The 26,636-nt window shown below is 39.0% G+C and overlaps 2 protein-coding genes across 5 annotated transcripts; one reads left to right on the top strand and one right to left on the bottom strand.

The window, feature by feature from the left end:
• The first annotated feature begins 432 nt into the window (after nucleotides 1-432).
• On the top strand, nucleotides 433-13,790 carry LOC103470579 (kinesin-like calmodulin-binding protein homolog). Of its 4 annotated transcripts, none has more exons than XM_008419129.2 (23): nucleotides 433-621; nucleotides 1,084-1,264; nucleotides 2,638-2,829; nucleotides 4,879-4,968; nucleotides 5,465-5,574; nucleotides 6,459-6,551; nucleotides 6,632-6,754; nucleotides 6,895-6,987; nucleotides 7,101-7,161; nucleotides 7,243-7,373; nucleotides 8,157-8,333; nucleotides 8,444-8,607; nucleotides 8,717-8,823; nucleotides 9,751-9,857; nucleotides 10,620-10,719; nucleotides 10,810-11,002; nucleotides 11,087-11,267; nucleotides 11,338-11,575; nucleotides 12,265-12,425; nucleotides 12,651-12,755; nucleotides 12,900-12,997; nucleotides 13,081-13,159; nucleotides 13,289-13,790. In XM_008419129.2, exons 2-23 carry the CDS (start codon nucleotides 1,162-1,164, stop codon nucleotides 13,337-13,339), a joined length of 2,757 nt encoding a protein of 918 aa, XP_008417351.2. In that variant the 5' UTR covers nucleotides 433-621; nucleotides 1,084-1,161; the 3' UTR covers nucleotides 13,340-13,790. The 4 variants fall into 4 exon arrangements, 3 of the variants coding, with proteins under 3 accessions (XP_008417351.2, XP_017162100.1, XP_017162099.1); XM_017306610.1 differs by lacking the exon at nucleotides 433-621 and adding an exon at nucleotides 631-1,013; XR_001776915.1 differs by lacking the exons at nucleotides 12,265-12,425; nucleotides 13,081-13,159; nucleotides 13,289-13,790 and having other exon boundaries at nucleotides 12,900-12,990.
• A 1,678-nt stretch (nucleotides 13,791-15,468) lies between these two features.
• cyp1d1 (cytochrome P450, family 1, subfamily D, polypeptide 1) lies at nucleotides 15,469-22,584 on the bottom strand. Its single transcript, XM_008419128.2, has 8 exons — nucleotides 22,495-22,584; nucleotides 21,837-22,147; nucleotides 20,338-20,946; nucleotides 19,638-19,761; nucleotides 19,453-19,542; nucleotides 17,432-17,555; nucleotides 17,263-17,349; nucleotides 15,469-16,872 (listed from the first exon to the last, which is right to left on the bottom strand). Exons 2-8 carry the CDS (start codon nucleotides 22,125-22,127, stop codon nucleotides 16,590-16,592), a joined length of 1,608 nt encoding a protein of 535 aa, XP_008417350.1. The 5' UTR covers nucleotides 22,128-22,147; nucleotides 22,495-22,584; the 3' UTR covers nucleotides 15,469-16,589.
• Nucleotides 22,585-26,636: the final 4,052 nt, after the last annotated feature.

Genomic DNA, 26,636 nt, shown 5'->3' with positions numbered 1-26,636 from the left:
TCCAGCTGTGGTCCAAATGTTACAAATGAGTCCTAGTCAGCAAACGAAAGGAAATCATCCCTGACCAGGTCAGCCAAAAACAACAGGGAAGAAGAACGCAATGTTAGGCACCAGCAGCAGATGCTGCAGGAACAGAGGAGCTGGCTATCGTTTTTGAACCGCATCTCCAGGAGAAATATGGACTGTGAAAAAAATATACACTCCATTCAACTCCTTTTTATTGCAAGAAAGATAATTAGCCAGATTTTACCCTGATGATGGAGAAACGTGGGCCATTTCCACCAAAACGAATTGAAATAAAACGACTCCTGCTCGAGTAAGCGAGGGGGTAAACACTAAACATCTCCGAGTGACAACAAAGAGTCCAGTTACAATCTGGATGTAACACAGGAGAAACCTGAGGACTCTTTGGGGGCATTTTTTTTTTTTTTTACCAACATGCTCTGCTGCTGTGAAGCCAGGAGCTGGTGAAACTCCATCTCTGCAGTTTAATATTTAAACCCTGTCGAGAGTTTGGTTCCCCTGAGGCATCGGGATTAGCTTGGCTTTGTCCTGCTGTAGCGTAGCAGCACCCAAACTGACCTGAGCCACACCGACAGCGAGCTCAGGACTCACAACCAGGTACTGATCTAAACTCATTTTAATCTAATTTTCCACCTCACTACTGCTTTGGATTAGAAGAAAAAAAACCCACTGATTCGTGTTTTAATGTGGTGTGTTCTGGAAAATAGCTGCTTTTGGGGATGGAGTTTCAGGTGCCATGCAAGTAGAAATGGATCTATTCCTGCTCCTGCTGAGATCTGTAGACAGGTTCTTTAAAAATGTTAAATAAGGAAGAAGTATTTGGGATTTTCAGCTTGCAGCTTACAGAAGCTGGAAGAGACTGAGAGGCAGATTACACTCTCTGCGTGAATTGGCTGTGTCAGCTTTGAGACATCTGCTAATATTTAAAGGATTGAACAAGATTTCATCATGTGGACAGAAATATTTGGACCCATTTGATTGCATATTAGGTAACGTTTTTTTTTTTTTTTTTTCATTTATCTCGGCTCCACAGGGATTTTAACTTACTTTTTCCTGCAGATTTTTGGACTGATCCAGCTCCAAATGCTATAGAGAATCGGTGGAACATAAGAACAGCGGTGAGGACCGACACACATAATGTACATGAACACATCTGGGACGTCTAGAAGATCCTACTCCCTGACCTTCCTGGGAAAGAAAGTAGGGAGGCATCATTCAGTGACACCTGCTGGGAAGCAAAGTAAGAGCATCACACAGCCCAACGTCCTGACAAGGTGAAATGGGATTTTTTTTTTTTTTTTAAAGAGGAGGTTTCCACACTTTGTGTGGAGATGTGAAAGTCACACTTAATGCTAAGCACCCTCAAATAAGCACACCTTCAGCAATGTATGCATGCTTGGTGTCAGATTTCTGTAGCTGATGCAGATTTGTCATTTCAGATCGCTAACAGAAGTTTTAAAGGCCTTTTTAAATTTTTATCAGTAGACAAGGCAAACACGTCACCTTCCTATTTATCAAACCAGTAAAGGTCAGTTTTCTTTCCAGTACAGAGAAGATAAACTTTGGAATTACTTTTTGCATTTTATGAAAGGCAGTCCTGCTCTAAAATAGTTAAATTATTATTTAACTCTATACTTACTTGAAGAAATCTCGCTTTCTTTCTTTACTGCATGTTTTATTTAAATTCACATTAATACTCTTAGGTGTTTTTATGTTGTATTGATTGTATTTAAATATTATTAAACAGATGAGGCTTTAAATAGGCCCACTGGGCTTTTACCTCTTCTCGCACTGTTAATTTCTTTTTTCTTGATGTCTTTTAATCTGTATTTTAAACTATGCAAACTAAACTAAACTAATCTAAACTAACCGCATCTTGATAACTTACAGGGAATGTTTTTTTTTAAAGTTTGCCATATTATAAACTCTGCAGTTTCCTCTGGCTATTTTAAAATATTTCTGCAACCTGACTGTAGTCCTAATTTGTCGGATCTCAGGGCACACTATAGATAACACATTTCACACCTCAACAGCTGCTGTTTCGCAATTGACGGTGCAGCAACGGTCAGAGTGAAAATAAGAAACGAAAGGCTTGAATTGTGTGACAGATCTAAAAACGGCTGCATGAATTTGTCTGAGTTACTATACTTGTTTGAATTACACATTCTGTTGTGTTGTTGCAAGGTAAACACAGGTTATTATTAACATGGGTTCCTTTCCATGAATGGCAACATTAACAAGCTTATAAAAGCTGTAGGTGCTTTAAAATCAGACGTGACACAGAAAGTTACAGAGGAATTCAGAGTTACAGATCTTTTTGTTAAGAGTTGCTGTGGGAAGGCTCACACAGAAAACCTCTGAACGTGCCGGAGTCGTTCAGCTGCAGTCTGGGCTTGAACTCAGAGAAGTAAGTCTGCAATGCTAAGAAACTGATCAAGACTCACACCATAAACATTTCAAGAGGAACTGAAAGACGTCTAGTGAAATACATTTTTGATTTTATTTTTAATTTCACAAGAAGACCTTGCCTAGGTGTGACATATAAGCACTTTTATTCACATGACCTCCATGCAGTGTTCATTCAGATCATCTGAATGTTGCTCTCTGTCTCAGTTGCCTGGGAGACGACTATCGGGTCAACAGAGGAGCCGGAGGAGCCGGAGGAGCCGTCCCAGTCAGGCCATGCCCCGGTATTGGAGCAAGATTTGGAGAACCTACCCGGAAGTGTACCTGAGTTAAAGGAGCGGAGGCCAAGTCCAAAATTTCCCAACCCACAGTTTCAGCAGTACGGAAACAACGCACCAGGTCAGTTCTTGGTCTTATTCAGCTTCGCTCTGGTTTAAGTCTTTGGGTTCTCTTTCTGTCTGCTCCCAAGCTAAGGCAGCTGATGCATTTCCACATGATAGAAACTTTTTCTCAGTATCCTGACATGATTTCTGTTTTTCCACTGAAAGGTATTTCTGAGAAGAGAGTAACAGCATGACGACACGCCTAGATTCCTGTACCAGAAAACAAAGAGGGGGATGGGAGTGTGACAGATAGAGCGGAGAAATATTTAAAGCAGACTGTTTGATTGGAATCACTCAGTGCTTTAGATATAAGCTGATGCAAAAGGTTAAAAAAATAAACAGGGAATAACCTCTTTGATAACTTCAAATTAAAAGTGTTTTGTTTTTGTTTTTGTGTAAATCACCATAAAACTGCACACATTCAGGCAGATGTCATCTTGAAATTGTACGAAACATTGAATAAAATGTGATGTTCTTGAAATGTATGTCTTCATTCTTGTGCTCAAAATGGATCAATAAAATTGTCATAAATGTCTCATAAATCAGTTCAATCACTACAGAAGAGTCCACCTTGAACTACTTCTTCTCATCTGTAAAAAAAAAAAGTTAATAATTGCACTCTTGAACGCTTTCGCTTGATGTTGATCATGTGACTGAGAGGCAGGGAGGATGAGGGTGTTAACGCTGGTGCCGCATATTTAGGTCCTCTCAACCTCAAGAGACTCAACAGATTTTCTTCCACTTTACTATTAAGCACCACTTTGTGTTGGTCTGTGGCATTCAAATCTCAGCAATGTAGACTTGTAGTTACGTCACTACAAAACATAAAAACGCTGAAGGTGGATAAAGATTTGATGCAAGGCACTAAGTCCACAGGCAACTGTAAAGGTGGTGAACATGTTTCCTCTGTTCTTATTTATAGCCAGAGGCTGATGGGCTGGAATGTGTTTTTATTTAGAATGCTGTACATCCTACATTATCTTTGTAGCATTCTGGATTTATTTATTCTTGAGAAACAATCAGTGAGGCGGCTGAATACAGTTCCCAAACCTCTTCATTGTAAGCCGTTTGTAGATCAGGTTCCAGTCATTTGAGGGAATTTCCAAACTTTTCGTTGCCACATTTTTGCTGAGTATTAAAGAAACCAAGAAGAAAAATAAGGTTGTGTGTAAAATAAAGCGTTCTTTCTCTATGTTGCAAAAATGACAGCTTAATATTTGGATTAACAACTTGATAGATTTAGAGACACAGAAAATGTCTTGAGAATCACCAGAAGCATTTTAAGGTTCAGCAAAGTAAATAATCATTTGATCAATATTGTCAAAAACATTATCATCAAATATGTGTTACCAGCTCCCAAATGCAACAGAATTAAAAGCCAGATTAATGAACACGTCTGCAGCAAAAAGTGGTATAATCTGAGTGGTTTGTGTTTTGAACAATTCAGCTTCTTCTATTTTCAAATTTATATATTATGCCTTTGTTACACCAGATTTTCCCTTTTGTTGGACAATAAGGGTGTTTCTATTCTATTTTATTATAATGTAAACTTTAATAATCCACTGAAATTTCAACAGGACTACCTTCACCTTTAAGACACACTAGTGAATGCCCCTGTCATGACATGCCCAATTATAATACCTTATATTAAGAAAAGATAGAGCGCCCCTATTATCGGTGAGTCTAAACACACCCAGCAGAGAGGAAAAGTGTGGCTGGCTGCTTTTGTTTTTCCAGAAGGATTGGCTCTGTGAATGTCTGACGATGGAAAAGTGACTGCAAACAGGACAGAGAGGGTAGAGAAAATAAAGAAAGAATTAAGCTGATGGAGCAGTACAGGTCCATTTTTTATTCTTATTTTCAAAAATAAAGACGGAGACAAAAAGCTCTAAATAATTACATAAACAAAACTAATAAAAATGTGTGATCCAGATGCGAGATCCATATGTTCACTCTATACTGAGGTAAAGTCAAATTTCATGCTTTAGATGTGAATTCCTTATCTTTCTCTTTTGTCCTTGAACTCTGTGTTTTTTACAACGACCCTCCAACTTTCCTGTGCAAGACACACATCGGCACAAAAACCCGTGGAGGAGGAGGTGGGCTGCTTTTAGACGCTGGATTGCTGCAGACAGGAGGAAACGCAACGTACAAGGTTTTGTACACAAAATAAATGACGTTAATATGATGAGTATCTGGTTGGAGGCATGTTTAGATATGTTTTTTAATAATAGATATTTGCATCTACATTTAAACCACTATATTAGATTTGCTTTTCTTCCTTCAGAGGATAAGAAAAATTCGATACAAACAATTATTTTACCTTGTTTGACCTGCTAACAGCACATCTTAGACAAGAACCCCAAACAAATTTTTCAAGTTCACTTGGAGTTACCTGGCAGCACGTTTATTATTTAACATTTAAGTTTGAAAAAGCAACAACATCTAAATACATATAAAATATGAGTTACCAAGTGAATCAAGGAAAGAAGTATTTCATTGAAACAGTTCACAGACATGAGAAACGGCTGGTGAGGGGAGGAATTTGGTAGGAAGTTGAGATTAACTTCACAGGTTGCTTTGATAATAATTATCAACCTGAGTTCCTTCTCTAGAGTAAACAACAATCATCCGTATTTATTTTTATGCAGGCTCATCAGAATCTCAGCTGGGAGTCGGCAGTGACGCCAGAGAAGCTGAGCGCTCACAGGAACTCAAGATTTACATCCCCTATGAGTCGGCTGAGCTCTGCATCGCTGAGGTAAAACAATGAGCAGCACAGGAAAACAGTGCAAAACATGTAGAGGAGCTCACAGAGCATAATACTTACAGTGAAATCTGTTTTGTGCAAAGCATTCAGACATCTTTTTCACATTCTGTCACATTCCAACAACCTGCAGTACATTCTGACGGGATTTTATAGGATGGATCGGCATAAAATATTACATTATTGTGAAGTAGGGAAAGAAAATGCTAAATTCACAACAATTGTTGAAGGAGCAAAGAGCTGAGAGAAGAGGGAAACAAGAGACCCTGCAATGGCAAAAAGAGAAAGTTAGGGAGCACGTGGCAGGCCCTACACTTTAACTTTTAGAACCTAAAAAGTCAAAGTCAAATTAATTTCCTTTAAAGTTATGCTTAATAGAATAATAGAAGAAATTTGTTTAGGGATATTAGTGAACACACAGGAAAGAGGTCAGAGCCAAAGTTATAAAGAAGGTAAGAGCAGGGTTAGGTTATAAGAAGTTCCAGGAATTAACTTGTCATGCCTTTGTAAAAAAATAAAATAAATACTAATTGTAATTATAACATCACAAAATGTAAAGAAATTCAAGGAGTATAAATCTCTTCAACACACTTAATATCTACTGTAATTTCACTGAAAACCAAAACTGTAATTTTATCTTCTAAAGCAGCAAATGCTGAATGTCAAGCAACCATCAAGGCATCTGTGTGGCGTTGTTCAGTGAGAGCACATGGGTAAACACAATGGCGCTACTGTCAGATTTCCCGTGTTTTATTCTTACTCACTCTCACATGGTTGCCCTGACGCTGCTACCTCGAAGCCATTAGATCATCAATTTGCAAAACAGGACGCAGTTTTGCACATTTCGACTAACTTTGCAGCATATTGTGTACGAGCAGATTGCTGAAGACATGAAGGCAATGAAGAGGAGGCATCTGCAAACAGTGCAGGAACTGGAGGAGAATTTCCAGTTCACAGCTCAGGAGACACAGGTAAAAGAAAAATAAAGTGTAAGAGTGTGTGAATGTGAAGTTAAACAGAACTTTCATTGAAATTCTGCATGTGTTCTCAGGAAAGGATCTTACAGAAGGTCAGATCTCACTATCAGAACAAACTGAACACTGTGAGGAGATTCCTGGACCTCTACCAGGACAAAGTGGAAGAGAAGAAGGCTGACCTGGAGAAGAAAGTTGCAGTAAGTCACTCAGAAATGCATCTTTTCCTTTTCATGCAAACATTTTAATTTACTAATCCATTATTTCTGTTCCTCCCATATGGTGCATCATGGTGACTGAAAACCACAGGACATAACTGAAGACGTTTATGTGTCTTCAGGAGCTGACTGCACACAATGAGCGGCTGCTGGAGGAGCAAAGAGCTGAGAGAAGGAGATGGAAAGAAGAGACCCAGCAATGGCAGAGAGAAAAAGTTAGGGAGCATGTGGCAGGCCCTACTGCTCCTACACCAGAGCACACTCTGGTGGCCATATTGCAGAAGAGCGGGAGTAAAAAATAACGCTTTTGTTTTTCTTTTGTTTTCAGAGCAAAATGCTGGAGCTGTTCTCCAGCAGGCTGGATGCCCTGCACTGCCACCAGGCCTCCAGTGAGTCCAGCATTTGGCGACATGGAAAGCAAAGAAAAAGGGCTGAAAAGTTACTCTGTGTGTGTGTATTACCCCGAACAGCACTGCAGGAGCTGCAGATGGCCAGACAGGAAATAGGGCAAGTCCAAGAAATATTGATAGTATCTTCATCACAGGCGCAACAGGAAGCAGCAGAGGAAGAGGAGGGGTCAGACAAGAAAGAACAAACAGAGGTGGGTTGGATCATCAGAATGACAAAATACTATTTGTTGAACATATTTTCTTTTGCTTTGTTTAATCTGTGAGGGTAATCATTCAACATAAAGTGATGTACAAAAGTATTTTGCTCCTTAAATGTCTCTTTTATTTTCTTTTTGCTTTCTGGTCACTCTTAATCTTTCAGATACTGAAGCATGTTTTTTTACATTATGCAAATGTAACCTCTGTAAATATAAAATGAGTTTTTTAGTGATGATTATAGTTATTATGGGTAAAGGCTAAGCCAAATTAACTCTATAGCAAAAAAAACATTAGTTAGTCCACTTTGCTAAATTGTGGCCATACAATGATTAACCACATTTGTTTTAATTTTTGGCTAAATTTCACCTTCCTCTATGTTTCAAGACCAAACAAAAAATATGTTTGCCATAAAAAAAACATTTTCAGGTTCTGTTTGACATTTCTGTTCCATGGATTTATGGACAAACTGGAAACTTTTTGAAGGTGTCGCTCCCAACACATCCAGTCTGAGACTCTGTTTTACTACTCTTTTTTTTTTTTTTTTTTTTTTTACAAAGAAGAGTACAACTCCATGGTAACAGTGGTTTCTACCAGAGGTAGCAGAATGTTTTTTGTTTGTTTGTTTGGTTGGTTTTTTTGCATATCTTTTTGATTAATAAAAATGGACAAATCAAATTTCTCTATTTACCTGGGTTACCTTTGTTTGATATTAACATTTAGTGATTGTTTAAATGCAAGCAAGTGCATTTTGATGTCACCGTGTAAATTGTATTCAGACATGCAGTGTCTCAGATCAACCACTGGAGGGAGCCAACGCCCGCCTGGAGGAGCTGAAGGAGAGCCTGTACCAGAAGGAGAGGGAGATCACTGAGCTCCTGGAAGCAGAGAGGATCCCTGTCCCTCCTGTTCCACAGCCACACTGCAGCGTCCTGCTCCCCACCGTCATAACCAAGGTGCCGGCCACACACTGTGCAGAACAGCTGCCCTCAGGCTGCTTCTCACGTTATCTCAAATATGTCTTCCAAAGTTGCTGTTTGATCCCTTACAATCATTTTTCCTCAAGGCCCATGAAATCTGCAGTGTAGTGCCTGAGTCGAGAGCTCTTTTGCACCAAATGATTAAAGACAATCAGGTTGCTTTGGCTGAAGCCAGAGACAAACTGCGTCTTCATCTGCAAACCGCTAAACAGGACAGCAATGATAAAGAGAAGACTCCCAGACAAGAGGGGTTAGAGATATTCAAATCTGTCTGCAAAAAAATTACCTTGGCTCTGTATAAACCTTTACTGAGGAAAAAATATTAAAACTGCAGTTTAAACTTTTGTTTCACTTTATAGGTCAGATGAGTCAAGTCTGTCTTTTCTGCAAGAGACGGTGAGGGAACACGAGGTGTGTCAAATTGCTTTGGACTACATCAAATCTGGGGAATGCCCTGTAATGAATGGTGAGTTCAACTCTAAGGATTATTGGCCCAAAAATGCTTGAGTAAATTAATAGCTATACAAACGCTAGAGGACAATAACTGTCCTCAAAACACTGATCACACAAGCTGTTATGATAAACATTTTCAATATTTTCTATTGAGGGAGTTAAACTTTTACCCATCACCCACAGCTGTGACGTTCATTGGCAATTCCTGCATGACATTACAAAGCGCTGCTTGCAATCAAGTTTGAGTTTCACATTCATGTATCACCAAACTAGTTGAAATTAAACTTCTTGCTTCAGTACAGAAACTTCTTCAACCACAAGTCTCATTAAAGATACAGACGTTTAACAAAATTACTGGACTAGCCAAAGTTTTGACTTGAATGTAACAGAGAACCAAGGGAGCAAAGATTATGATAATGGATATGAGGTTTTTAATTTCAAAGACTTGGAGATCATTGCCAAAGATAAGGAATAAAAATACAAGTGGGAACATGAAAAATTTTCTCAGCAAAAAGTTTGATTATTGTAGTGCCTAAAACAGCTTTTTTTAGTGCCTATTGGGATATTTTAAATGTTAATAGAAAAGAAAAATGCTTAATTCTTCATTGTCATATCATGCTTTAAGAGTTCCCCATCTCTCTTCCTGTCAGCAACAAACACGGTTGAATGAAAATAACTGAATCTAAATCACGTAAGACTATGAATAATTTTGTAACATAATCCATTTTTGAACATATCACCCTTACTGTTCTCTGCTGGAGAGTGCACATGATGAATTAGACCAATGTTCCACTGAACCGACATCCTGAGGCAGATTCTAACCATTTTTATATTGTAGTTACATCCGCCTTGCAATCACATCAGATGATTACATTGAGTTTTCCTATCTGAGAAATGATGAATGACTGATACTCAAGCTTGACTTTTACTCTGTGCTTAGATTGTGAAATGTCTGAGCTGGAGGACATCCTGGGACAAGAGACACTTCCAACCGCACAGAGGACTGTAAAGGGCATCGGCCAGCAGCTTCTCCTGCTGCAGGATCAGGTAAGCGATCAGATCAGGTTCTGCGACAACTTGCAGGAGACGTTTTAAGAGACTGTGGGGCACCGGATTTACCCCAGACATGTTTCATTGATGCATTAATATTAAAATAACAAAGACATTAAAATTTGTAACCATGTCCACATTAGCATAGAGTTTTTCCAAAATCCATTTGTCCATTGTTTGTACCAACTGAATTCTTTCAGGTTTTATAGTACCAATCTATTCTAAAAATGAAAAAGGACAATATATCTTTTTTTTATTATTTATACTTGAGATTCTTGGAGTTACTGGTTGGGTCAATTGTTTTCCAAAAATCACCCCTTCAAATCATTGAATTTGTGTTTTTTTTTATCCTTTCAATAAAATCCTTTCAAATGTGAGAGAAATAATAGAAAAGTAGAAAATATTGAGATTGATAGCAAGTCAGCCAGGACAACATAAGCTGGAAACACAAAAAATAAAACATTAAAATCAGAAACCCTTCACTTCAGAGCCTGGTAGAACCTGGGCTAGGTCCCATCAGAACATTTAAGCTAGAAATTAAATCTATAACATACAGAAAGGAATCCAAAGCACTACTATTTGCAGAGAAGGTTTTAAACCCATATCCTACAGGTTCTTGCTGAAACTTATTTTCACCATTAGAATCAAAACCTGCCTCAACGAACTGAAAATGCTTTTTGAATGAACAGGAATGTTTTCATTCAGATCTTACTGTCTGGGTTCCACCGTATCAAAGTGTTTTCATTGTCTTCTCTTAAGCTGAAGCGAGAAAAGGAAGAGAAAAAGAAAGTAGTTGAGAATTACACATCAGAAAGAGCAATGAGGAAGAAATATTATAACATGGTGGAAGAAATGAAAGGTACACAGACATTACCAACTCGCAATCAATTTTGTTTCAGTAAGGACTAGAAGCTTGTGACTTTTTTTCATGCTTTTATGTCCCCATCAGGTAAAATCAGGGTGTTTTGTCGAATTCGTCCAGTGACCCGAAGTGAAGCTACACAAGGTGGGGCCGTTGTGGTGGCTAAATTAGACGATTACTCTGTCACTGTGGAAACCCAACGTGGGCCCAGAGAGTTTCAGTTTGACAAGGTGCTCAGCACAGAGGCCTCTCAGGAAGATTTGTTTCAAGATGTGAACAGGTAAAACAATACAGTACAAGTACAACAATACAAGAATATCAAACACTTTGTTTCTCAATAACTCCCAACACCTTCATCTCACAGGCTGATGCAGTCAGTCATCGATGGCTACAATGTTTGCATTTTTGCATACGGCCAGACAGGCTCAGGGAAAACTTTCACCATGGTCGGGGACAAAGACCAGAAGAACCCTGGGATTATGCCCAGATCTTTTAACGCCATTTTTGACATCATGCGAGAGAACGGCTCTAAATTTGACTTCAAGGTAGCAGTCTTCCCCCTGCTTCTTCCTGTCTCTGGTTGCGGTGCCTCTTCATCCTTCCCCCACTTCTCAGGTTTCGGCCTATATGCTGGAGCTGTACAACGACAGGTTGCAGGACCTCTTCGTGAGCCAGGCGGGTGAGGCCCATGCGCAGACACAACCCCATGGCCCCACCAGGCGGGTGGAGATCAAAAGGAACAGAAAGGGGGTTGTGTTCGCCCAAGGAGCAGAGACAAAGGAGGCTTCCAGTGCCCAGGAGCTTTATGCTCTGTTCCAACAGGCTTGCGCCAATCGACACATCTCCGCCACCAGTGAGTGCCCCGTACCGTACAGTTCAAACAGGGCTGCGCTAAATGGTTTGGATTAATCCTTTTAGCTCCAGTTAGAGAAAAGGTAGCTATGTACGTCATTATTGAACTGGTGAGCTGCAGAGAGTCGGCTTTCAGAAGAGCCACGTTTATTAGAATGTGAGGTAACACTTTATTTGAAGGGGAGTGGGTAAGACTGACATGACACTGTCATAAACATGTTATAACATCTGTCATGAACATGAAAAAATCTTTATGAATGTTTATGACAGTTGTCATGAAGTGTCATTCGGTAAATAATGACACTTTTAATGCAAAGTTGCATTAAAAGTCCATTAAAAGTGCCAACTTTGCATAATTTTGTAAATTATGATAATTTGATGCAAAGTTGGCATTTTTAATGGACTTTCAATGCAACTTTTAGAGCAACTTTGCATTAAAAGAGTCATTATTTACTGAATGACACTTCATGACAACTGTCATAAACATTCATAAGGACTCCTTCATGTTCTTGACAGATGTTTGTGTCATGTTTATGACAGTGTCATGTCAGTCTTATGCACACCCCTTCAAATAAAGTGTTACCGAATGTGATTGGGTGTGCTCTATCTGAAACTGTCTGTACAAAAGCGCATCACGATTCTGAACTAACAGCGCTGGTCGTTGTTTTTCATACCGCCGCTGTTTTTAAGAGATGAATGTGGAGAGTTCCCGCTCCCATCTGATTGTTGGCATCATGGTGGAGAGCAGGAATCTGACTAATGGGAGTGTCAATACCGGAAAGCTGAGCCTTGTAGACCTGGCAGGGAGTGAAAGAGCAGCAAAGACCGGTGCCAAGGACCACCAGCTAAAGGTGTGCTCATGTGTTACCATGAAAAGTATTCAAACCCCTTGAATATTTTTTTGGTGAGTTTGTAGTTGTGCAACACTCTTCTTTTTCAGATGATGCTCTTTGAGATACTCAAGTCTTGGGATATTAACTTAAAACCTAAGTCTGCTTTTAGACTTGGAAATTTAGAGTTTAGGAGTATCAAATTAAACAGGGCTGACTATTAACGCACTGCATGCCACTTTATAGGAGGCAAACTCAATCAACAAGTCTCTGAGTGCCTTGGGTGATGTGATCTCGGCATTGTCCGCGGAGCTGCCACATGTACCATACAGGAACAGCAAGCTCACTCAGGTGCTGGTGTAAGAACACATACACAAACTAGATTTATCCAAAGAACATGCAGTAAACAAAAAAAGCTGATGAAAACCAAATGTGGTACTGGATTGTAAATTCTGTCATGCAAAGCAGCGCAACTCCTTTCCCCGTCCTTTCCAGGTTATGCAGGACTCTTTGGGAGGAAATGCCAAAACCCTCATGATTGTCAACATTTCCCCATCAGAATACAATCTGGACGAAACTCTCACATCTCTTGTGTAAGAGTCAGACACAGAAGAGACAGTAGTTGTTTTATTGTGCTGGTAGCAATCTATGTATTGAACTTGATGGATCTTTTCAGTTATGCAACGAGAGTGAAGGCCATAACCAACAACGCCCAGAGAAATGTGGACAGTAAAGAGATCGCCCAGCTGAAGGAGGTGCGCACAGTTTCACTTTGTTCTACTATGATATGAAGCTCTGCTGTTTGAGAATAAAACAAAATGTTTGATATTACTGCAACGGTTTAAATGACTAAAGTCCTGGTTGCCTCTCTGTGTCTCTTAAAGGTGATCATGAAGCTGAAATCTGGACAGGCAGTGGAAGAGGTGGATGTTTGATAGGCTGTTGTTTCTGCACACTGTGTTTTATCGGGCAGTCTTGTAATCGCTGGCATGTTGAAAAGGTTTAAATGTTGGATGAAGGTGGGGGGTTCACAAGTACATCACGTTTTGCTTTGGAGATTGAAAGCTGTTTGAAAATGGATGTTGATGCATTGAGCTGTAAAATAAAGCTCCCACAATTCAGGTTCTGTTGGATGACAAAGACTTAGTGATTCATACATGCAAAGGATTATTATATATTTTATATATCTAAAAAAAAAAAGTAAAGCAAACAGCACATGTTGTGTTTCTTTAACAGTGGAATTACCATCCAAGACTGAAAACTCTTTTTTTTTTTTCCTAGTTTGACTTATAATATAAAAGTAAACTGGAAAAGCTGTAGTTTAAAATGTTCAACTTTGATATTAATCTATTAAATAGAGCTGTTTTGGGCTGTCTTATAATTTAATACACTGTGAATTTATTTATATCTTTACTTATCCTGTTGGGATTTTTTGTGACAAACATACCCACAGCTGCAATTAATTGTGAAATGTATAATGAGAATTTTTTTTTTTCACATTTTTACACAGACGACACTAAACACACAGACATAGCTACAAGACAATGATTTAGATCAAAGTGTTAGAATGGCCCAGTCAAAGTCACGACCTAAATCCATAGATTTGAAAATTAATGTCTAGGCCTGTCATAATAATCAATAAATCATTTAATCGCATGATAAATTAAAACAAACTCAATCATTTTCACTTGCATAAGTTATCGTTTTTCTCTTTTTCTACCAAAATCTGGATGATAAAAGTCTTCAGTCTGGTGATTTGGTCTCAACCAGCCCTTATTTTGAAGGGTAGTTTGAAGAGAATGATTAATTTTATTTGTTATTTCTGCTTTGTTTGTTTATTTTGGACATTTAAAATGTTTTCCAGTTCCAGTGTTGAATGTGCAGTACAATATAAAGTTAATTGATCTGGAAGAATTGTTACTTGAAAATGGTTTCATAACAGCAATGCTGTCATTTATCACAATACATTCTGGGACAATTTATCATCCAGCCAAATTTGTTATCATGACAGGCCTATTAATGTCCACATGAAAAAGATTCAGGAGTATGTTTTTGCAAGCCACTTATTTTCTGAAGCATATCAATTATTTATTTATAGAATTTGTAGAAGGTTGGATCTTCTGCTGCTTTGCTTGTTTTTGTTCCAGTCCAAAAGCTCTAAACCATCAAAATAAATTGCTGGAGTCATTTTAGTACCGTTTTTCTTCTCTTTTTTTCTACCTGTAGCTGGGCCCAGTCTTAATTGTCACGCTCCCCTAATCTGTGATGTAGATCCGACAAGTGGTTCTTTTTGTGTCGCAGCACAGAGGCATCATTTCTAACATTGCGTGCTCCGTTTTATTGGCTGCTTTGGATCAGTGGCCAATCAACACACGCTGGCCTTCATTTGTTATTCTTGATGAGTTTAAATTGCACTGTGAGTCAGTCGGGTAGAGCAAAGTGAAGGACAAAGCCTGCAGTGAGGAGCAGAGCGCTGATGGAGGGGGTACATGATTGATGAAAGGGCTAACAGCTCCTTAGGTCTTCATAGTTTGCTTTGCTGATTAAACCACTTTGCTGCTGCACAGAAATAAGACAAAGGGAAATGGAGGATTGTTCTGTAATTGGAGTGTCTTACAAAAGCATACATTTTTTAAAATTGTGTCATATTACACAAACAAACGTCAGTGTCTTTTTATTTTGGTATTTTATTTGGTAGGCTAACACAAAGCAGTGCCACGAAGGCTAGTTTCCATCTGTAGTCTCTGTAGTGAGTTTTCATCCACACTAACTTATTATTTTGTAGAACCGTCACATGTGGTGCGTCCTATGGGACACATTAAAACTCAGTCAGATTTGATGGAGAGTGTATATAAATATCATTTTTGAGTCTTTTTTACAGATTCTCAATTAGACTTATGTGTTTGGACTTTAACTGGGCCTCGGCCCCTTTTCCAAGTTTATTGCAACTTTTTCTTCCAGTATTTCCTCGTGTTCAGCTACTCTTCTCATCTAACCATTAGCTTGAGCAGCTTTCCTGCCCCATACTGTTATTTAATTAAGACAAATGAGTCACAGATTATGAGAAAAGTGCATTTTCTTTATTTCAAAACTATTCTTAAACATGATTTTAGTTATCAACACTGCCTATCACATGTGATGTGTTTATTAGTGCTATGTTAACTCTTAAAAAGTAAAATGCATACAGTCACATTTATAACAATCGATTTCCAGATAAATGCAATGGTTATAAATTGCACAAGTGTGTTACAAGTCACTAAAAATTCATCATTGCTACATAAACTAATGGGAATCAGAAACTATTGAGCTACAAATTTCTGTGACTGTCAGCAAGGAAGTGATTACAGATGCAACTCATCATCATCAATCCTGGTGAAACAGCTCATTCATTGGTTGACAGAAGTATGTGCCAGTGAAATACATTCTCCTCTGAGGAGTCTGCTAGGGGAAAAAAAAAGAAAGAAAAGCTTCAACAGTTCGGAGTACAACACTTTCCTTTTAAGGATAATTCTGCCCTACTCAGACATGCACGCCAGGCTTCAGCTAGTTTAGTTATTGATACTAACTTCCCTAATTTCACATTTTATTGCCATCTTTATAGTCGACTGAGACTGTTAGTATTAAAGAATTTAAGAATTTAAGTTAGTAATTTAAGAATGCGGGAGGTCAAGAGAGAGAGAGATGGCTTTGAAAAAGGTTCAGGACAGTAATATTTCAACAATAATTATAAGAGATGAACGAGTTAAGGTGTATGACGTAAAGCAAAAAATAAGTGGAAGAGGAGCCAGAGACATGACGTAGGTGAGCGGATTACAGCAGTTTAAAAGCCGAGGCAGGACAAAGAGAAGGGGGATGAACCTTGGCTGAACACAGTTTCAGGCTTGAAGCACCAATCACCGCTCAGTAAAATGGTTTCCTCCTCTCCGCCAGTGTTTAACTGTAAATAATAAGTTCATGTAAAGGCTTTTAATGAGGGACTGCTTCTATTATTTTTTTATTTAGATGGACTCTAGGTACTTGAACATTTACCAACATATACCAATGCAGCTTGCTTGACCTGAACATCTAAACAAATGGTGTGTTTAATAGAGAAACTGCTCCTTTTTCATTTTATTAAACTACAAAAAAAAACTCCATTCTGTGAACGGATCCTCCGACTCTGTGGACTTGTGATCTCCAGAGGGTCTAAAATCTAGGGGAGACTGTAATCCTGTACGGACGTGGTTTCATGGTCAGACCAAAGTCTGTGCTGAGATCCAGCTCCTGTCCAGGAACATTTTCAATCCGCAAATCATGGAGCAGCGTGGTGAGAAACACAAACATCTCCAAACGTGCAAACCCATCCCCAAGACAGCGCCTCTTCCCCAGGCCAAAGATGAGAACCTTCTCCGTCAGCTCCTTGTTTAATTGTCCGGACGGGCCCTGGAAGCGCTGTGGCCAAAATTTCTCTGGATCACCCCAAAGGTCCCTAGTTCGAAATGAAAAACAACAAAAGTTCTACAGCTTACAAAATTATTTATTACATTCAAACTTTGCCACATTTTGCAGTATCACACAACCACAAAGTTCAGTCTTTCAGTGGAATTTTATTTAATAGAACCACACAAACAGCATACGTCTAGCAGGAATATGAGCCAAAACACTTAATAAAAGAATGGTCTAGTCAAAGTTCAGACATAAAGGTCTATAGCAAGGCTTGAAAACAATTGTTCACAAACACTGTCCATCTAATTGGAGTCTGACTTTGTCCCCTTAGATGCAAAGCTTAATGAGAAATAGCCCAGAAGACAATACACACCTGATCTGGTATAAGCCATGTGCAAAACATCAATCAGTGTCAATGTTTGCTCCTACTCACACATCATGATTGACTTGATACTGGTTAATGAAGACACACGTGTCCTTTGGGATTAAATATCCGTTCAGGATGGTGTCTCTGGTGGTGCTGGGAATAAAGGAACATATGAAAGGTTCTGACAATATTTACGCTAAATCAAAATAAACTGCAGCCAAAGCTCCAGTCTTACCAGTGAGGGATGGTGAAAGGAACATAGGAAGAGTGACGAAACACCTCGAATATGAATGCTTCAGTGAAGGGCATGTTGGGCTTGTCTGCAAACCCAGGAAGTCTGGCTGAGCCAATGTGTTCATCTGAAAAGAAGAAGAAACAACAGATTTAAACTAAATATGTACAGTAAACTGATGGTACAGTTATTGTTCCATCTTTATTTAAAAGACTTGTAGCTATTTTTGAAAACATGTAAGGTCTTCCTACAGTCTTAATATCCCTTGGGCCTTTTTGCCACATTACAAACACAACATTTAGTTTATGTATTGGGATTTTAAGCAACAGACCAACTTATAGTAAAATTGTAGAAATTCTAAAATGTTCAAATAAAAATGAAACTTATGAGATTAATTTAATGTACCTAAGGAATTACTTTGCATAGTTAGCTTTTGTCATCTTTACAGCTGATAGACTACTGGGTGTATGTCTCTACCAACACTGAGCATCTGAAAACTGATATGGTTGTCACATGTCTTAAATAGCTGAAGTACATTGGATCAAAGCTATGAGCATCAATGTTCAAATATCAACATAAAAACTTAGTTAGACTTAAATATACAATTTAATTTAGTTATTCTAACGCATGAATATAAGTTCACCTAAAAGTTTTATAGTTTCTCTAACCGTATGTTTAGGGATTTTGCAGACTAACAGGTTTTCTTCCAGGATTGCCCAACATTACACCCACTGATCAGATTCCCTGTTTGTGGTTTAGCAAAGCATCCCCACAGCTGCTAACACCAGGTGTCTGTCTAGATGACTTGTTGGGTGATGTGCAGTCTTAGTTTTCCACCAACTGGACTTCACTCAAATATTAATTTTTCTGTGTTCTTTTCTCCACATTTACATTACTGCAAGATGTGCACAGTGCAAGATGCTGAGTTTTTACATCGACAGATAATCACACCTGAGACGTACTGGTGCCGTATTGTGTCCATCTCAGATGATAGACCGAAAAGTACTCTCCAAGCTAGGGATATTGCTTACAATCTAGCCCCACTCCAAACATTGTGTTGGCCCATCACATGAAATTCCAACAAAATCTATGAAAGTTTAATGAGTATGACAACTTTACAGCTGACTGAAGATTATAGGACTAAGGGCTTACATGTTTTCACTTTGTATCTTGTTTTCGTTCTAAATTATCCTGGTCTTGAGAATAAGGTGTCTAGTTCAGCTGCAGTCCATCCTTACAAAGAACAGTCTTTCAGCCCATTCCCTCCGATATTTTAGTTAAGGAACAATGGTAAATTATGATCGTCCAGAGCCTTGCGTGTAACTGCCTTTGTGTCTCTCTTGAACTCTCCAACCCTTGTACTGTTCTGATTCATCCTGTCACCTCCTAGCATCCCCCCTCCCTTCCTCTCACTGTGAAAATGTGACATGCCTCAGGACATTCTGCACCGGTTCAGTCAGTCTACATCAAAAGTAACTCGGGTGTCAGCAAAACTTGGTCTGAGCTTTTGTGAGTTTCTCAAAGACCAGTTGACTTTTTTATTACACCTGTTTTGCTTTGATTTTCCTCAAAGTTCACAAATTTCATGCTACTTTCATGAACGTTTTCATGAAAGTAGGAAAAAACTTTTTTTTTCCTGAATGTTTTATTTCCATCTGCTTGGTAAATGTTTGATGTTCCTTTGGGACTGAATTTGATATTGATCAATATGTTCCAGATCACTATTATTAGGAACTGTTGCAGTTTGATTTTTGTCTCTGTAATAAAACCAACAGACAAACTCAGGCTCATTAGTGAAGTGCTACTTGGATTCATTAATGAGCAACCTGCTATTTTTGGACGGTAAAACCCTGACTCATTCATGAGAACAGACAGGCTCACGCTATTAGCATAGAGTACATTCTTTCTGTTTTCAAAGGCTGTGGTCACACTGACCAAGGCAGTTGGGGTTTCAGTTTTCATCACAAACACACCTCAGTAATTTAGATCTCAATATTTGTCCTATTAAACACATAAAACCATACCAATCTCCTGCTGTACTTTGTCTTGGATGTCTGGAAACTTGATGAGGTACAAGAGGCTCCACTGTAATCCAGCAATGATGGTGTCAAAACCTTTTGGAGAGCACAAAATGCACAGCTGCATAAAAACCAAGGGCGTCTTTTTTATCCATTAATGCCACTGGCGTCGCTATGCTGGTTCGTCTAACCTGCACCGAAGATGTCTATGACGGTGTGGATGATCTGAGAGTTGGTAAGTAGAGACGTGTCCCTGTTCTCTTCCCTGTCTTCACAAAGTACGATCAGAGCATCTGTGATGTCCCGGATGCAGTTCTGCAACCACACGTACAAAATACGACAGAAACTCTCACGGCATGGCCCCCTGAGATTGTCGTCATCATTACAACAAGGGGGAGAGAAAATCAATCTTGTGATTATGTAGGAAATTAGGACTGAATTTTGAATGAATTAATTAGGGACAAAATGGTAATCAGTCATAGTGGGACGCGTGTCTTCCACTAGGGTGGTAATTCCCAATTAGAGTGCGTGCGAACATTTTAGGCACTCTGCACAAGAACAAAAGTCCGTCCCAGGGGACTTGTTTGTTATTTTTTGGCTACAGTGGCCGGTGCCATATGTGTGCGATTGGAGATTAAAAGATTGGGATGCAAATAAGTGGCATAATCTAAAGGAAACAAGACGTGTACACATGCAACACCCAAACTTATGTAGGACTGCCTACAGTACAAGATGAAGTAAAGATGGGAGAAATCATCTGTAAAGTGCATAAACCTCAAGACACTAATCTAATCAGAATTTATGAATACTTTAGCAAATGTGAACTCTTTTCCCCTTTTCATTCTTTTACAATAAAGTTCTTGTTTTAATGTGGTTAGCAGGCTTCTTTACCTTATCAAAGGTGTTGATGTGTTCCTTGATTCTTCGCTTCATAAATCCGTTCATTCTGTGAATGTACTGTACCATTTTTCTCAAAGACGGACTGGGAAAGTAACGAAACACTGGGAAGAAGTCGGCCAAATTCCCTGCAGCAAAAAGTTTCAGTACCTTGTTGTTGATGTTCACAATGGTGAGAAACTCCTCGTCATTGTGGTCGTACCTTCTCCCAAAACACAGGGCACACACCACATTTGCCACAGAGGTCACTAAGGATATGGCGGGATCTATACCCATCGTCTTGTGGTTCTTTGCGGCTTCTTCCCGAATCACCGCCACCATCTCAGCAGCCTCAGCACACACCTGCTCCTCCAGGAGGCAAGTGGCCCCTGATCCCCTCGGCTCGGCTTGGGAGAAAGACCTTAAGGCATTTTTGCACAGCTTCTTATGGAGAAGCCACGCAGGTCCATACTTTTCACTGAAGGTCATGCTGGTCCCGTCAGCCACGGCGGAAAAAGTGAAAAGTTCAGGTCGTCCAGCAAAATCTTCTCCCTGACGAACCAGTGCCTGCCTGATGGTGGAGTACCCACTAAGGATGACCACTGTCAAAGAGCCGAAACGCATCTGAGGTGAAGATACACACAACACCAGTCAGAAGTTCATATACATGCATCACAGGCACAAATACTAAATTAACTTGGGACTTTTAAAGCTGAATTTCCTGGAATGAATATAAACCAACAGCATCAGTTAATTTAAAAAGAAAAAATGTCAACAATCTGAATTACAATCAAAGTCCACAAATTTTACAATAGTTTCTCAGTTGGAGTCATTCTAAATGCTTGATTTAAGAGTTTAAGCCATCTAACTCAAAATTTAGCCCTCAGATAGAAGGAAATTTGTTAGGATGTTCAAGAACAATCAATGAACCACCAAGTTTGAAGCCTATCATAAACAACATCAGTGTCACAGTTCAAACTGTTCAAATCGACATAGATTTCAAGCCGCTGAAAAACTGTCTCCTCCACAACCAGTACCTTCAAAAAGTGAAATACAAACTCCTGCTTTGGAAAAGTTTCAAGATCAAACAAGCTAAAATTGAGCTGTTTATTCATTGTGACAATCAGTTTGTTTGGAGGAATCAAGGCGAGGCTCTCAAACCTGTGCAAACTTTACCAGCTGTTAGGCATGGTGGTGAGGACATGATGCTGAGGAGTTTGCTTTGCTGTCAGAGTTACCGATGATGCATGGTACCTTCAAATTCTTTAATCCTCGTGCTAATTTACATGTATTTACTCGTAGGGTTGCGAAGGTACCCAGTCAGTATAAATAAAACCAGAACCCATAAATCCAACATGCACACCTGATTCTTTGACGTTGTATTGTCAGTTCAACCTGGAATAATAATTATTAAAAGTTATCGCAAAAGGCTCAAATTATTTTTTAAATTCACGGATATGATGAGCGTCAATAATGTCATAATAAATTATAATCCAGACACAAACTCTCCGTACCTTAAAAACATCACCGTACTGCAGACCCAGGCGAGTCAGTGAGAGATGCATCTGGTCCCCCACCTGGAGCAGATTGCCCACAAGGGGCCAAGGTTTGGGGCCTGGAGCAGTAGGGAACTTTGTGTCGTCCAAGTGGGAGTCATGGTGGTAGGAGAAGAAAAATCTGTAACTCTGTTTTACCCTGATGGCCAGGAGTATGAGGGTAAAAAGACACAGAGCAAGAGTGACACTGGAGAGAGGTGCACTACAGTCCTCTTTGGCTGACAGATATCCTGACAGGATCAGCCCCATGTTGTCAAATCAGGAACACGCTAAATAGAGAGCAGAAAGTAAAAACAATGTCTAAAAAAAATCAAATTATGTTCCAAAGTTTAATAAAAAAAGAGACAGAAAGACAGACAGGAAGGCAGAAATAAATGCAGAAAAAAGTCTTCTAAGTCAGAACTCCTCCAAGGCTTCCTGTTTAACAGACTGCAATAAACTGGATCAAATCCACACCAAAATTTAGAGTGCTTTTCCTGTTCCTGTGATCCACCTCTAAGCAGGCATATATAAAACTCATCYAATTTTCACAAACGGACAAACAAACAAAACATCATTATGAAACATCTGCACTTGATGGGAAATAGCTTGAGAAAAATTGAGAGGGAAAACTCACCACACTGTGATCCTCTGCGGCTTTTATGTGCAAAAACTAAACGGCTGAGAGACGAGAGACTCAATGCAGATCAGAAAGAAGTTTGTAGTTTGATGAAGTTTGTAGGGGAGGGTTTCATAAATTGTACAGGGACCTCCCCGTCTGTAGAGGAAGCTGCTGCCCTCTGAAAAGGTTAGCCTGCATGCATGAGCTGCTGTTCAAGATACTTAAATAAGATGTAAGATTAGCGAAACATTTATGTTTATATCGAGAATGAACGCATGCGTTTTAATAAACTTACACATTTTTGGCTAGTTCCGCGTTTTGTTCTTTCTCCCGTCCGCACTTCATATTTTTGTGAACAGTATTGGGAAGAAACATATCTGTTGTTATGTTAATAAGGTCACATGTCTGTGAATTATTTAAACATTTTAAAACGTTAAACACGAGACCATTACCTGAAAAATGTCGTTTGTGAATTGTAATTTGTGTAATTTGTCACAAGATGGTGCTGTTTGTCATGTTACATCTAACAGAGCTCTGGTCAGCCCATCGTCTGAAAACGAAAAACTAAATCAGTCCTGAGCATACACAGTTATCCAAGTAGTGGCAGCATAATGCTGTGGGAAAACTGTTCAGCATTTTTTTCTTTTTTTTTTTTTGGCCAGATGGAATCAAAACTAAGCATTTTCATGCTTAGTTTTGATCTATAACAGGGAAAGCTGGTGATAGTTTATTGAAAGAAAGTCTGTCAGAGGCTGAAAAATTGCTTACAACTGAGGTCTTGGTGCACTTTATAGTAGTATAACTACTCTACACATATGGAGCCTAAAAAGGTAAAGAATACAGATGGTCCCAGTCAAATCTGACTGAGCTTGAGTTATTTTTTGGGGGGAAAAGGACAGTTGTAGTGGGAGAATTTGAAAGAGGCCTATCCCAAAAGACTTGGAGCTGTAAATGCAGCTCAGAATAATCAAAAAATAATTAAGCTTTTTATTTTTTTCATTTAAACAATTCTATTTTCTCTCTGTATTAGTATTAACCACTACTTTGTATTTTGTGACATACAATTAAAACAAAATATACTGATGTTTGTGGTTGTAATTTAAAGGAAAGTGTGTGAATAGTTTAATTATACTGCGGATTGTTGACTAATTTCTTTTCCACTATCCACCTGCAATGCTTTCTGATAAAACCTTTTAATTGCATCGTGATATTAGTATTTCAAATGAAGACTGCTACATCTGATGCCCACATTTCTTTCTTTGCTCTTTTTATTTGCACATTTTGTCATTTCTGATTTGATTTTTCAAATCAGAAACATTTCCTTCTTGTTTTGTTTGCCTCTACAACTTATTTTATATTTTGTCCAAATCTAGTTCTCTCACCGTTCATCCCCCACCCCTCTATCTTCTTTCTTAGCTTGAGCTAACTGTCACTTTAGCTCAGGCTCAGCTGCAGGTCGCCCAACACTGTAAGCTCTAGCGACGGCTCCTTTGACCTGCTGCTCCATCGTGCTCTCCTGGTCCCATCCCCAGCTCTGACAGACACGCTCACTGCAGGGAGCCAGGGTGAGCTGTCAAACAGACGTGGGAGGGATTTGCCTTGAAACAGGACAGTCCTAAATACACAGGCAGCGTTACCTGGGATAGTTTAGATTAAAGTATATTAATGTGTTAGAATGCCTCTCAATTCAAGTGAAAAATCAAATAACCTACACTAAATCTTGTTGTTATAAATAAGCATAATGTGAAAAGTTCAAGCACACAAATAAAGCAGTGTGACATCACATGAAAAGACACAAATCTTGATATAAATTGTGAAAATTTTAGTATATGCTAACTCTTTTCCCATTTGAGCTACTCTTGTGGGCTTTTTTCAGCTTTATGTTTTATCTGCTTCAAAAAATCTGTTAGTTCTGTGAGTGTACTTGACATTTTTTCTTTGAAAAGAACTGCACTCCCCGTCCGATCTGACTGATCTTCAGCTGTCCTGAGACGAAGAATTGGCACAAATTTGAGTCGGTAAATGTACAAACGCGATAAAGTCTAGAAGCCTTGCAGCTGTAACAGAAGAGAAGGATAGTTGTATTAAGTATTAATGAAACCAGTTGTCCTTTACACTCCACTTAGCAATTATGCACTGCTTAAACACACCGCCCTGTAACATAAAATTATAATTAAACAAAGTTGCAACATGAATAACAGTGAAAAACAGTTAAACGGCTGTGTTTACTTTTGCAAGGCACATTGGACAGAGGTGTAACTTTTATTTTGTCTTCAGTGACGGTGGCTTTACTGTGGTTTTCTTAATGTGCTGCTCAGAAAGTACCGACCAGTTTCTGACCAGTATAAATCTTTTGGGTCAACCAAAGTCTGTTCTCTGTGGTTATACGTGCAACTCTTTCTACAAAATATTTCTATTACCATGTCAGCTTTTAGGGGGTTTTTTAAGCCAATTTGATCCAGGCTCAGCTCTGGTGGTACGTTTGTCCCGGCCTGCCCTCGTCTCCGTACAAACTGGTGCAGCTCCACTGTTCAGAGCCGGCCTAATTCTGCGGTGCCGGTTGTAGCCTTTGACCTTCTGGTGTTAACCTTCTGCCGATGCCAGCACTTCCTCTGGCACCGTTTCTGTTTACTTGATGGGAATGGCATTTAAGGGTTACATGAAAGAGCTAGTTACACCCTGGGAAGTCCTAATTAACTTTTCCATGCAAGTAGATGGACACACATGGAGTGCGATTTAGGCTTAAGAGGAACATTTGCAAAGGAAACAGCCGACTTCCATGTTTTCGTTTTTAATTTTTACGGTAAATATTATTTTGACAGATAATAATAAAGAACAACTGAGAACTGTTGGAAATCTGAGTCAACTGGAGAGAAAGATATGAAGAAAATATCCAGAGGTCATTGCTAATTACCATCCATTTTCTTGCACCCTTGTTGGAGGGTTGCTGGTGCCCATCTCCAGCCAACGTTTCGGGCGAGAGGCGGGGTTCACCCTGGACAGGTCGCCAGTCTGTCGCACATTGCTAATTACATTACAGAAAGCTTAATTCTCTCAGTTTCAGGTTTAAACTGATTGTACCTCAATGTGTCCTCCAAGTTGAATAACAATAGGAGCCTCATTTATCACTTGTGCAGAACAACACAGGACAAAATCTCTGATGTGTTTAGCAGAATGCTTTCTACTGATAGAAGAGAGATTCATATCCCCTTTAGTTCCCATAAGATCCTCCTGCAGAAACGCCCCTCTGTCCAAAGAAATCCAGCATGAGAACCATCTGCACTCCTTTGAAATGCACTTTTATATTTTAGCCTCCATCCATAATGGCATGTCTTGGAAGTTGCATTAAATGTCTGATAATTCTGTGGTTGGTTTGAATCTATTCTTGGACTAAATGTGGTGGTAAAAACTAAAACCACTCTACATTTCCAGCTTTTTGACAGACACCTTTAGATTGTGGGTCAAAAATGTAAAGTAAGCCCAGATCATGATGCACTATGTTTGAGTAATGTCAGATCCGTTTTGGTGATAATACCCTGGGAATTATTAACAAATGTTCAATTTTGTTTGCATCAGATCGGCACATTCTCTGACAAGGTTTCAGGAAAATTTAGCCAGCCTTGGACATTTAATTTGGAATAAAAAGCTTCATCCTAACTCTGCAGTCCATCCAAAGATATGGAGAATACAGAAGATCATTGTCACATCTAGAACAATTAATACTTGTAAAAAATCTTGCAGCTCCTTTTGTGTTATTGATAAAATGGTCTAAAATTTTAATATTAGCCAAAATGATACATGTACTGTGTTGGCTTACAATAACCCACGTCATTTAGTCTGTTCACATCTTGGGGATGTTCTGGTACAGTTTCTGTCTTGTGTTTTTAGTAAATCTTTGGAGAAAAATTTAGTTTTTGTTGAGATTCTTTTGATCCTTTATGGTTTTGTCTAAAGAGGTGCAGATGAGCAAATATTACAACAGTCTTATAGAGCAACTGAGTTTTATTTTATGCTAACAAGATTCACCTAGTGTTTTTAGATGTGTACCAAACAAAATTAGAGGCTGAGATTCAATAAAGTGGTGCTTCAACCAAATATTAATTTAATATTGCAGACTTGTATAACCAAGGTATTGCAGCATGTTAGTTTTTCTGTTG

This window comes from Poecilia reticulata, linkage group LG9 (assembly GCF_000633615.1).
Source record: "Poecilia reticulata strain Guanapo linkage group LG9, Guppy_female_1.0+MT, whole genome shotgun sequence".
In the NCBI taxonomy this organism is placed as follows: domain Eukaryota; kingdom Metazoa; phylum Chordata; class Actinopteri; order Cyprinodontiformes; family Poeciliidae; genus Poecilia; species Poecilia reticulata.
The sequence above is the reverse complement of the archived record's forward strand: the minus strand, read 5'-3'. Positions and strand labels throughout refer to the sequence as shown.